This window comes from Salmo salar, chromosome 14, assembly GCF_965601325.2.
Source record: "Salmo salar chromosome 14, fSalSal1, whole genome shotgun sequence".
NCBI classification, from domain to species: Eukaryota; Metazoa; Chordata; class Actinopteri; order Salmoniformes; family Salmonidae; genus Salmo; species Salmo salar.
Window position 1 is genome coordinate 42145002 of NC_138304.1, and position 13656 is coordinate 42158657.

Here is a 13656-nt window from a genome sequence, read left to right on the forward strand (position 1 = left end):
TGTCCAGAACTCTGTGGTGGCCTGTGGGCAGGGGGTGCTGTCTGGAGGACTTTTGAACGGAACGCTGTCCCAGGGGGCAGAGGGGCAGGGACAGCAGCTGGCTGAACAGACGAGGGCACTAGAAGAAGAAGTGGAGGAGATGAGAACACAGCTGGAGACCACCGGCTGCTCCTCCCTAGCCCAGATGAGGTATGTTCCTTACACAGTACCCACTCACCTACTTATCTCAGTGTCTCCCTGTGGTGCACATTAAATGGTCTATACTGTAGCCCTAGCCAAGATCATGTACAACATCTACCTACAAGAAGCACAGTCAAAGGCTCACAGTCTGATTGTCATTGCAGCCATTGTTGTTGTTGTGGTGGTGGTGGTTGATGTGGTTGTTAATAATGAATCCTCTGGTGTCTATGTCTTGCAGGAGAACACTGCAGAGGCTACAACAAGAGAATGAAGCCCTGAAAGAGACCCAAGGGGGATTAGAGGGTCTAGGAACTCTGCAGGATCCAACAGACATGTGCCAAGGATGGGGACAGGAGGAGATGGAGGAGGAAGAAGAGGAGGAGGCACAACCAGCAGTGGTACCCACCCAGGGCAACCATGGCCCCCCAGCAGTGAGGATGAGAGAGGGGAGGGGGAACAGACAGTATACCAGACCTCACTCCCTAGACCTGGGGACTCTCCTCTCCCATCACCAGCCAGACCAAACAAAGAAGGTACACATACACTCCTCTACCCTAAACCAGTCTATGCCAGAATAGTGTAAACCTCGCTCTCTCTTTCTCTCTTTCCTTACTCGCTCTCTCTCTCCCTCCCTCTTTCTCTGTCTATTTTCCTCCCCCTCTCTCCTCATATCTCTGTGTTGGTATAGCTAGAGCAGTCTATGTAGGGCTGATAGTTTATATAATCATCATGGCTGCCTCTGGGCAGCAGTCTATGTAGGGCTGATAGTTTATAAAAGCATCATGGCTGCCTCTGGGCAGCAGTCTATGTAGGGCTGATAGTTTATATAATCATCATGGCTGTCTCTGGGCCACAGTCTATGTAGGGCTGATAGTTTATAAAAGCATCATGGCTGTCTCTGGGCCACAGTCTATGTAGGGCTGATAGTTTATATCATCATCATGGCTGCCTCTGGGCAGCTGCTGCTCCTGGGTTTCAGGCCAAAGAGACCAGAGGGAAGCAGTGTTCTGTGTTGCTGCTGCATGTGCTTTCGGAAATAGAACGCAGGACATATTCACACTTCTTCTACTCTACATGTCAATGTTTTTTTCCATAATGAGAAGAAAGGTGTCCGATCTCCGTTTGCTGCTTCCGTGATCTTTATTTTAGCCCGTGATATAACAACAGTTGGACCATAATGGTCTTTCCTAGTCATGTAAAAGTGAATGAGACTTTATTTTCCCTTTTTAACACCATTGTTTTGTCTTGTGCCCAATAGGAGGGTGAATCTGATGATGTCACCGGCGATGTGGGCGGGTTCTGGCAGCATGTGGATGCGGGTCTCCGTGAGCAGGCAGCGCATCTGCGTTTTGATTTGGCGCTGAGCAGACAGGAGAGCAGAGAGCTGCAGGAGAGACTCATGGTGTCTGAGGCCACAGTACATGCACAGGCTGAACAACTCAAAGACTACAGGGAACTACTCAGTGAGTCATCTTGCATATGCTGAAAACATAAATAGACACACACACACACATACAGATACACAGAACACACACACACAAAGAGATGCACAGAACACACACACACATTCAGATACACAGAACATACACAGATACACAGAACACACACACACACACACAGAACACACACACACAGAGAACACACAGCTACACAGAACACACACAGATACACACACACAGAGAACCCACACAGATACACAGAACACACACAGATATGTTTATCGAATCAAGTAACTATGTTTAATTGTTACCAGATTAAATTAATCATGTAACAATGAACTCATTAGGAATTTGTGGCACCACGAGAGAAGTTGTTTATAGAGTTACCATCTCCACCGCCCGTTTGGGTAAGAAATGTAATGTATTTACGTGTAGATGTCTTTGTTCGTCGTCTCTCTGTTGAAACCAATCAGTCCTTCTATGGGAAGGGCTCGATGGGTGTAAGGCTCTGGTTGTCCACCAGAGGTCACAATGTCCTTCGTAGTTGTCTTGGTCTTGTAGTGGAGTGTTGAAATAGAACAGATCTTCAGATGCACCAGTGGTTGTCTGATATAGGATTTACTTCCTTCCCACCTCATGTCTTAATCAAAGTTCTAGGACCACTTTTACATGCCCAGCTGCAGACTGGCAATGTTAAGGTCTATTCTTTATCTTCTTCACCTCGTGTGGAGATTCAAAGTTCTAACCATTTTCAGCCGTGTAGCCACAGCTACACGTTTTCTGGTGTTAGAGTTTCACCATTTGTAACGTTTAGCTCACGCTTCACGTTTGCTGGTCTGGTATGTTAATTCTTAGCGAGTCCTTTTTAAGCACTCTGGTCAAATAGGGCAGTTCCATCACACTGACATGCTCTTCTGACCTCATTCTGGGCGTGGCTTAGTTAATGTGCAAAAGGACATGGTCTCGTTAGAAAACTAAAACCACATTAATATCTTAACAAAAATAGTCTCATCGTTCTTCATATTGTATTAACATCATATTGGATGAAAACCTGAACGCTAGAATGTGTTTCCTTCCTAAGTTACAGTATTTGGTTCATACAGTTTTTAATAACATCACAAAATGAAAGCAATATGACATTATTATTCTTTAGATCCCCACTGACCATTCTTAACATTCCTATCTTAGAAATATTGTTCCAAAGTTCACTCTTTGGACGTTAGAGTTTTTGGGCGTGCAACAGTCTCTCTGCCCCGTCCCCCCGTCCCTGTCTCCCCCGTCTTCCCCATCTCCTCTCCTGTGAGAGAGGGGGGTCTGGCTATCTGTCAGCCATTTGCCAAGCTGATCTAGGGCCTTAGTTCTTCGGCAAGGAGAGTCATGACATACAGATACACAGAACACACATTCAGATACACAGAACACACATACAGATACACAGAACACACATTCAGATACACAGAACACACATACAGATACACAGAACACACACACATATACACAGACACACACACAGGTACACAGAACACACATTCAGATACACAGAACACACATTCAGATACACAGAACACACATTCAGATACACAGAACACACATTCAGATACACAGAACACACATTCAGATACACAGAACACACATTCAGATACACAGACACACAGATACACAGAACACACATACTGTACAGATACACAGACACACACATACAGATACACAGAACACACATACAGATACACAGAACACACATACAGATACACAGAACACACATACAGATACACAGACACACATATACAGATACACAGAACACACATACAGATACACAGAACACACACACATATACACAGACACACATACAGATACACAGAACACACATTCAGATACACAGAACACACATACAGATACACAGAACACACATACAGATACACAGAACACACATACAGATACACAGAACACACATACAGATACACAGAACACACATACAGATACACAGAACACACATACAGATACACAGACACACAGATACACAGAACACACATACAGATACACAGAACACACATACAGATACACAGAACACACATACAGATACACAGAACACACATACAGATACACAGAACACACATACAGATACACAGAAAACACACACAGATACACAGAACACAGATACACAGAACACACATACAGATACACAGACACACAGATACACAGAACACACATTCAGATACACAGAACACACACACAGATACACAGAACACACATACAGATACACAGAACACACACACATATACACAGAACACACACACATATACACAGAACACACACACATATACACATAACACACACAGATAAACAGATACACAGAACACACATACACACAAGTGTTGATGCAATCTTTTCTTCTTGAAACTCTGTGAAGATGTCAAAGATAGTGAAGTACTGAACTGGTCTGTGTAAAAGACACCTAAGTTCCCCCCCGTGTGGCTCAGGTGGTAGAGCATGGTGTTTGCAACGCCAGGGTTGTGGGTTCGATTCCCACGGGGGACCAGTACGGGGGGAAGAAATGTATGCATTCACTACTGTAAGTTGCTCTGGATAAGAGTGTCTGCTAAATGACTAAAATGTTTAAAAAAATGTAAATGTAGAAAAGAGCCCACACACATACAGTGGCATATACATATTTAAATACAGTATAACTGATTAACTTAATTGAATCACTCAATGTAATTTATTCAATGGTTGTAATGGTTCTCTCTGTCTTTCTCAGCGGAGACATCAGTTGAGCAGGACAGTAAGCAGGTCCAGGTGGACCTACAGGACCTGGGTTATGAGACCTGTGGCCGTAGTGAGAATGAGGCAGAGAGAGAGGATGCCAGCAGCCCAGGTAACTTAGCTGTGCCTTTCCCTGTCTACTGTCTTTTCTCTCACCCCTATCTTACCTGTTGCCTCTCACCCGTTACACCTCTCTGACAGTGTCACCTCTCATTGCTTCTATTTCAGTTTGTCACTTGAGACATCTACTGTACCTAACATCTCACAACACAGTACTTGCATCACTTCTCATTCCCACCTCACCTGTCACTTTACCTTACCTGTGTCCGGTGTGCTGATCTATACACCCAAGAGTTTGATGATCTGGAGATGTGTACGTCACTGAGCCACCGGCAGGACTACGAGAGTGCCGGGGTTTGGTTCCATGGCGATGGGAGTGTGGGTGGAGCTTTTGATGAAGGCGAGGAGCCAGGGGCAGGATCCTTACAGCAATTGGTCCTGGATCTGCGTTCTCAGCTGACCCGCTGCCACAAGGTGATTCGTGGGTTGCAGCTACGTGTGCGTTCACTATCCACCACCAGTGACTACGCATCCAGTCTGGAACGCACCCCACGCAAGGTACATCATATACATACAGGGTTGGGTAGGTTACTTTCTAAATGTAATCTGTTACAGTTACCTCTCCAAAATTGTAATCAGTAACATAACTTTTGGATTACCCAAACTCAGTAACGTAATCTGATTACATTTCATTACTTTTGGATTACTTTCCCCTTAAGAGGCATTAGAAGAAAACAAAAATGTATGTTACCAATTGAACGACATCTATTGCAAGATAAATCAATGTTAAAGTTCACATAGCTGGCCATATATGGATGTTCAATTTTACTTTATGGGTTGGTTATGTAGGCTTCTTCTAAACCATCACTTTCTACTACATATAATAATATGATTAAATTACTTCTTTACATTCAAAACCAAAGTCTATCAGAATTCCAGTCATTCGAATAAATGTTTTACTCCTTGATCTTCAAGAATAGGACTTGGAAATAAGGAAGTATAGATTAGCCAAATTGTTTTACCTGAGCAGGACCTCAAAACTAAGGACGTATTAGCCAGCCCTACTCTGTTGTTTATGATTTTGTTGTCATGGAGGACTGATTGGGCTCATTGATTTGAGTTAAAAAGAAATGCTGAGCTCATGGAATGGCATGCTTTGAGCACTACATTTTACATTTTACATTTTAGTCATTTAGCAGACGCTCTTATCCAGAGCGACTTACAAATTGGTGCATTCACCTATAATATCCAGTGGAACAACCACTTTACAATAGTGCATCTAAATCTTTTAAGGGGGGGTTAGAAGGATTACTTTATCCTATCCCAGGTATTCCTTGAAGAGGTGGGGTTTCAGGTGTCTCCGGAAGGTGGTGATTGACTCCGCTGTCCTGGCGTCGTGAGGGAGCTTGTTCCACCATTGGGGTGCCAGAGCAGCGAACAGTTTTGACTGGGCTGAGCGGGAACTGTGCTTCCTCAGAGGTAGGGAGGCGAGCAGGCCAGAGGTGGATGAACGGAGTGCCCTTGTTTGGGTGTAGGGCCTGATCAGAGCCTGAAGGTACGGAGGTGCCGTTCCCCTCACAGCTCCGTAGGCAAGCACCATGGTCTTGTAGCGGATGCGAGCTTCGACTGGAAGCCAGTGGAGAGAGCGGAGGAGCGGGGTGATGTGAGAGAACTTGGGAAGGTTGAACACCAGACGGGCTGCGGCGTTCTGGATGAGTTGTAGGGGTTTAATGGCACAGGCAGGGAGCCCAGCCAACAGCGAGTTGCAGTAATCCAGACGGGAGATGACAAGTGCCTGGATTAGGACCTGCGCCGCTTCCTGTGTGAGGCAGGGTCGTACTCTGCGAATGTTGTAGAGCATGAACCTACAGGATCGGGTCACCGCCTTGATGTTAGTAGAGAACGACAGGGTGTTGTCCAGGGTCACGCCAAGGCTCTTAGCACTCTGGGAGGAGGACACAAGGGAGTTGTCAACCGTGATGGCGAGATCATGGAACGGGCAGTCCTTCCCCGGGAGGAAGAGCAGCTCCGTCTTGCCGAGGTTCAGCTTGAGGTGGTGATCCGTCATCCACACTGATATGTCTGCCAGACATGCAGAGATGCGATTCGCCACCTGGTTGTCAGAAGGGGGAAAGGAGAAGATTAATTGTGTGTCGTCTGCATAGCAATGATATGAGAGAAGTGCTATTTAAATGTGAAAGATTAATGCCATATGCTGCATTTGCTATAGGCCTATTGTTTACCATTTTGTTGGTGACACTTTGATATCTTGATAATATGCAGCTGTTTAAAGGGAAAATCCACAGATGAAACAATAACAAAATCGTTGCCCCACCTCTGTTTTGGTAAAAAGCTGAGGGATGGTGTCACACCCTGACCTTAGAGTTCCTTTTTATTCTCTATTTTGGTTAGGTCGGGGTGTGACTAGGGTGGGTTATCTAGATGTTGTATTTCTATGTTGGCCTGATATGGTTCTCAATCAGAGGCAGCTGTCTAACGTTGTCTCTGATTGGGGATCATATTTAGGCAGCCTTTTCCCACCTGTTTGTGGGATCTTATTTTGAGTTAGTGCATGTTGCACCGCTGTTGTCACGGTTTGTTGTTTGTTTATAGTTTATTGTTTGTTTATAGTTTATTGTTTGTTTGTTTGTCTGGCTGGCTGGCTGGCTGGCTAAGTTTCACATAATAATAAAGATGTGGAACGATACTCATGCTGCGCCTTGGTCTCCTTCTTGGGCCTGGAGAAGATGGGCCTGGAGAAATGTAACCACTCTCAGGTGAATAGACAGAGCTATGCAAGGACTGACCATCCATTATATAAAAATTATTGTTTTAGCCATGCTATGAGGCTATACAGTGTTTGTTTACATTTACAATGTTTACAAACATTGGAATAAAACATGGTTATATTTTGGGTTATCATGGAGTGGGACAGTTGAGCTAAGCTCATGAGGGATTTATAAGTTATATTCTTCAAGAATCAATGGTTATATATATATATATATATATATATATATATAATTTATTCTTTAAAAAAATGTATGTAGCAACTACAGATTGCCCCTTTAAGTCTATCCAAAGTGTGTGAGTTTGAGCATGTGTCCGTTAGGCCTATGGATTTTCTTTTTTTACCAGCATGAATTAGATTGAGCAATAAAAGCCCCACTTTCAAATTGTATTCATTATGTTATTAATAATTGAAAGGCAGCTTAAACTTCTTGATTTCTACCATTATTGGGTTCAAACACACATTTAGATTTGTGAACAGCCATCCACAACAACCACAATCCGTAAGGCACAAACAGCTAAATGAGAGAACAGCAGTGTGATTCACATCAATGCGCTACGTAGATATCAACAATAAGTGATATCCGTATCGCTGTAGACTACACCACTGCTGTCATCCTTACCTCCAAGCGTTTATTGGATAAATTGGATAATCTTGGATAATCTTTAGATGCCGACAGCAGTCGTACCATTGGAAGACATAGCTTGGACTGTAGCCTACAAAAGCCTATTCCTGCACTTTTCCCGCAATCGATCAAACACATCTGGTGTGTCATCATAGTGATCTCTGACTTGTGGTCAGACTCGCTCAGGTGGAACAAATTTACACTTGCGCCTTTTTTCAATGCTGATTTGAATGTCATTGAGAAAAGTGTCAAAGATTTTTTTTCGCAAACATCCTTTATGAATTTAGAAGTAATCCTCGAAGTAATCATCTAGTTTTTCAAAGTATCTGTAATCTTATTACAATATTTTTGCCTGTAATTAACGGATTACAGTACCCTTTTTTGTAATCCCTTACATGTAATCCGTCCCTTACATGTAACGGATTACATGTAATCCGTTACTCCCCAACCCTGAATACATACAAGGTCTGATTGATTGATTGATAATTGATTGATCAGTTGATTGATCAATACATTGACTGATGACTTTAGTGTCTTGTGCGCTTGTTGGATTATGTGCTGCTATTACATTTTCCCTGACTATTTACTGTCTTTTTCCTCCTCTCTCCTGTCCATCAGGTGAACTGGGCGTTCGAGGCCTCCCCAGCCCTCAGCGGTGTAGAAGACGATGAGGGCTGGATGTCCGACAGCCTGGGGCCTCGCATGGAACCCAAGCCCAGCCGAGAGCTGCGAGAGCTGGTGTCCCGAGTGGCCTCACTGGAGGCCCAACTCAAGAGCTCCAGGCTGGAGGGGAAAGGAGGGGTGGTGGAGGAGGGGAAGTGTGCTACCTGGCCCGGGTGAGTGGAGAGAGAGAGGAAATGAAGGAAGGAAATAATTATGATAATGAATATGGTGATAACTGATAACAATGATAATGACTATGATTATGATTGATAACAATGATAATGACTACCATGGTGACTGATCAGGGGTAATGACTATGATGATGTCCGATAACAACGATAATGCTGATGATGAAGATGTTTTTTAAATGTATTTTTATGTCCTGACCCCTCCCCTTCCTCCATCTATGAACAGGAAGTACAACACCCTGATCCAGGCTCAGGCCAGGGAGCTGTCCCACCTGCGTCAGAGGATGAGGGAGGGCCGTGGTGTGTGTCACATACTCACACAACACCTGGGAGACACCACCAAGGTCTGACACTCTGACAATCTCTCCAAAGATTAGGACATTATCCACCACTTTTTTGACAGTAATTGAATCAAATGTATTTTATCGATTTAAAATGTTTTATTGAACTATTAGCTGAATGTAATTGATTGGCCAGGGCTTTGAGGAGCTGCTGCGTGCCAACGACATTGACTACTACATGGGACAGAGCTTCAGAGAGCAGCTGGCACAGAGCACTGCCCTGGCACAACGAATGGGCACCAAGATCAGTGGACGTGAGTGTGGAGAACACACACACAAACCTATGCACAGACAGACACACACATATGCACGCCCACACACACAAAGACAGACAGACAGACAGACAGACAGACAGACAGACAGACAGACAGACAGACAGACAGACAGACAGACAGACAGACAGACAGACAGACAGACAGACAGACTCACACACACACACATTCCCTGATCTTCTGTCCTTCTATCTCATTCTCTGTCCTCCCTTTCCTCTCCACTACCCGTCCTTCTCTCTCCTCAGGTGACCGTGCTGAGCTCCATGATGATAAGATGGGCCATGAGCTGCTTGCTTTACGGTGGGTTTTATGTCCAAATATGTGTAACCATCTGAAAAAAGTGTTTCCCTTGTGTGTGTGTGTGTATGTGTGTGTGTATGTATGTGTGTGTGTGTGTGTGTGTGTGTGTGTGTGTGTGTGTGTGTGTGTGTGTGTGTGTGTGTGTGTGTGTGTGTGTGTGTGTGTGTGTGTGTGTGTGTGTGTGTGTGTGTGTGTGTGTGTGTGTGTGTGTGTGTGTGTGTGTGTGTGTGTGTTTGGTTTTAGTATCCTTGTGGGGATCAGAAGTCCAGGCGACCAGAAGTCCAGGGGACCAGGATAGTATAACAAGGAAAAGTGGGACCATTTTCCCCACAAGGAAAAAAGGGCTATTTTAAGGCTGAGGGGTTAGGTTTAGGGTTATGGTTAGAATTAGGGTTAGGAGTTATGGTTACGTCTAAGGTTTGGGGTTAAGGTTAGGGTTAAGGTTAGGGATGAAACACACCAAGAATCTCACTGCCAATAGACTGCTGATAGGTACTTATCACAGTGGGAGGCCTGTGAACAAAAGTGTGCTAGGACAAAAGTGGTACCTGCTGCGTGCTGACCCAGTAGCGACGAACCTACCGATTCTACTTGTAGAACCGCAATGCTCGTCAGTGCACACTTCGTATGCAATGTAGGCTATGGGATGGTAGCTAGCTAAGTGCACAGATGTAGGCTATGGGATGGTAGCTAGCTAAATGCACAGATGTAGGCTATGGGATGGTAGCTAGCTAAATGCACAGATGTAGGCTATGGGATGGTAGCTAGCTAAGTGCACAGATGTAGGCTATGGGATGGTAGCTAGCTAAGTGCACAGATGTAGACTATGGGATGGTAGCTAGCTAAGTGCACAGATGTAGACTATGGGATGGTAGCTAGCTAAGTGCACAGATGCAATGCACACAACAATAAATACTTCCTCCAAGCTAGCTAACCACTGTAGCTAGTATTGACATTATAATGAAATCAAAATGGATTAGCTAGTTGAAACAGCTGTGTGTGTGTGTGTGTGTGTGTGTGTGTGTGTGTGTGTGTGTGTGTGTGTGTGTGTGTGTGTGTGTGTGTGTGTGTGTGTGTGTGTGTGTGTGTGTGTTAGGTGACCTACAGTGCACTCTCTCCTGTTGTGCCTCTGCCAGGGGTAAAGGTCAACAGTCAGAGCCTCTGCCAGGGATAGAGGTCAACAGTCAGAGCCTCTGGCAGGGATAGAGGTCAACAGTCAGAGCCTCTGGCAGGGGTAGAGGTTAACAGTCAGAGCCTCTGGCAGGGGTAGAGGTCAACAGTCAGAGCCTCTGGCAGGGGTAGAGGTCAACAGTCAGAGCCTCTGCCAGGGGTAGAGGTCAACAGTCAGAGCCTCTGGCAGGGATAGAGGTCAAAATCAAATCAAATCAAATTGTATTGGTCACATACACACGGTTAGTAGATGTTAATGCGAGTGTAGCGAAATGCTTGTGCTTCTGGTTCCGACAGTGCAGTAATATCTAACAAGTAATCTAACAATTCCCCAACAACTACCTAATACACACAAATCTAAAAGGGGTGAATGAGAATATGTAGATATAAATATATGGATGAGCGATGGCCGAGCGGCATAGGCAAGGTGCAATAGATGGTATAAAATACAGTATATACATGTGATATGAGTAATGTAAGATATGTAAATATTATTAAAGTGGCATTATTTAAAGTGGCATTGTTTAAAGTGACTAGTGATCCATTTATTAAAGTGGCCAGTGATTGGGTCTCCATGTAGGCAGCAGCCTCTCTGAGTTAGTGATTGCTGTTTAGCAGTCTGATGGCCTTGAGATTGAAAAACAGCTTCAGTCTCTCGGTCCCAGCTTTGATGCACCTGTACTGACCTCGCCTTCTGGATGATAACGGTGTGAACAGGCAGTGGCTCAGGTCGTTGTTGTCTTTGATGATCTTTTTGCCTTCCTGTGACATCGGGTGCTGTAGGTGTCCTGGAGGGCAGGTAGTTTGCCCCCGGTGATGCGTTGTGCAGACCGCACTACCCTCTGGAGAGCTTTGCGGTTGAGGGCGGAGCAGTTGCCGTACCAGGCTGTGATCAAGCCCGACAGGAAGCTCTCGATTGTGGATCTGTAAAAGTTAATCAGGGTTTTGGCGGACAAGACAAATTTCTTCAGCCTCCTGAGGTTGAAGAGGCGCTGTTGCGCCTTCTTCAACACACTGTCTGTGTGGGTGGACCATTTAAGTTTGTCGTTGATGTGTACGCCGAGGAACTTAAAACTTTCCACTTTCTCCACTGCTGTCCCTTCGATGTGGATAGGGGGGTGCTCCCTCTGCTGTTTCCTGAAGTCCATGATCATCTCCTTTGTTTTGTTGACGTTGAGTGACAGGTTGTTTTCCTGACACCACACTCCGAGTGCCCTCACCTCCTCCCTGTAGGCTGTCTCGTCAGAGCCTCTGCCAGACACATGCTCAGTCATTACAAGTCACATGCTCACTTGAATAATCTACTTTTTTTATGTTTGTCTTCAGAGGACTAAAGTAACTTTGTTTTACATTATAGTTTTTACAGCTAATTTGTTACATATGCATTTTTCAGACATTTATCACGTGAATAATCTTATTACGTTCTAGGAACATGGGGGTTTCCTCTGTTTTCCCATGGTTCACTTCCATGGGTTGTGGGTTTTAAATAAATGAATTTAGTGCTATAGATACAGATTTTGAATCCACCTACAACGTGCATAGAGATTCTGTTTGATCCCAGAAGTCACATTGTTGATCCCAGATATCAGAAGACTCCCAGTAGACTTTACCCAGAAGGATTCACCCACTGGCTGTGTGTCTAAAAGCTCACCCAAGGTTAGCTGATGAAGCTGTCAAGGAGCACAAAGAAGATTGACTGCTAATCTAATCCCCAGGCTGTAGAGTGGACCTGGGTGAACCACAGGTGTCACGCAGGCCCTCCTTAAGAGGCTCAGTGAGACTGCGTTAGACACACACACACCCTGCCTTGGTTCTCCCTCCCCTCCATTCTGGATGTGGCTTGGTAAGCCATTCTCTCACAGAGAGAGTAAAGAGAAGACAAGAAAGGAAAAGACTTGAATAAGGAAAACACCCTTGGATCTTATGCTATATTTTACCTGACTTGGGAAAGGCGGATTTCTATGAATACTTCTAGGACTAATCAGAATATTTCTAGGACTAATCAGAATATTTCTAGGACTATTTCTAGGACTGTTTATATATATTTTTTTACAACTAATTGGGCTATTTCTAGGACTGTTTCTAGGACTAATATGACTATTTCAGGACTATTTATATGACTTTCTAGGACTAATCAGACTATTTTTAAGACTAATTGGACTATTTGACTGTCAGATCTATGGCTCCACTATGGAAGTCCATGCTCTCTAAGAGCAGTCCCCTGTACAGGGACTCTCTGTGGTCTTTCTCTGTGTGTGGGGATCGCGCTGGGAGAGAGCCTGCCCTCCTATGGAAACAGATGGAGAGAGAGCGGGAGTTCCTACAGAGGAAACTGGCAATGTAAGGGGGATGCAATAGGCAAGATCATGGTCATACAACTTGATTGTGGTATTTGAGCTCTGTGGTGGATCTTAGATCATGGTCATACAACTTGATTGTGGTATTTGAGCTCTGTGGTGGATCTTAGATCATGGTCATACAACTTGATTGTGGTATTTGAGCTCTGTGGTGGATCTTAGTGACTTTCACTTGTTTGCAGCCTTTCTGGTGGCCTATGTCTGTGTGTGTGATTGTGTCTGTCTGTAAGTGTACACTACCGTTCAAAAGTTTGGGGTCACTTAGAAATGTCCTTGTTTTTGAAAGAAAAGCAATTTTTTTGTCCATTAAAATAACATCAAATTGATCAGAAATACAGTATAGACATTGTTAATGTTGTAAATGACTATTGTAGCTGGAAACGGCTGCTTTTTTATGGAATATCTACATATGCGCACAGAGGCCCATTTATATATATTTTTATTTTATTTTACCTTTATTTAACTAGGCAAGTCAGTTAAGAACAAATTCTTATTTTCAATGACGGCCTCGTT

General features: G+C 44.2%; 1 protein-coding gene across 6 annotated transcripts in view; it reads left to right on the top strand.

The window, feature by feature from the left end:
* The window catches only part of LOC106569692 (myomegalin), a 106535-nt gene that overhangs the window by 74929 nt on the left and 17950 nt on the right, over positions 1 to 13656 (top strand). For all 6 annotated transcript variants that reach the window (XM_082960988.1, XM_082960986.1, XM_082960987.1 and 3 more), the window contains 9 exons: positions 8 to 189; positions 419 to 713; positions 1439 to 1643; positions 4375 to 4491; positions 4732 to 4997; positions 8471 to 8688; positions 8930 to 9047; positions 9181 to 9298; positions 9562 to 9616. In XM_082960988.1, the coding sequence (XP_082817114.1) occupies positions 8 to 189; positions 419 to 713; positions 1439 to 1643; positions 4375 to 4491; positions 4732 to 4997; positions 8471 to 8688; positions 8930 to 9047; positions 9181 to 9298; positions 9562 to 9616 (1574 nt within the window). The remainder of the gene's footprint in view (positions 1 to 7; positions 190 to 418; positions 714 to 1438; positions 1644 to 4374; positions 4492 to 4731; positions 4998 to 8470; positions 8689 to 8929; positions 9048 to 9180; positions 9299 to 9561; positions 9617 to 13656) is intronic.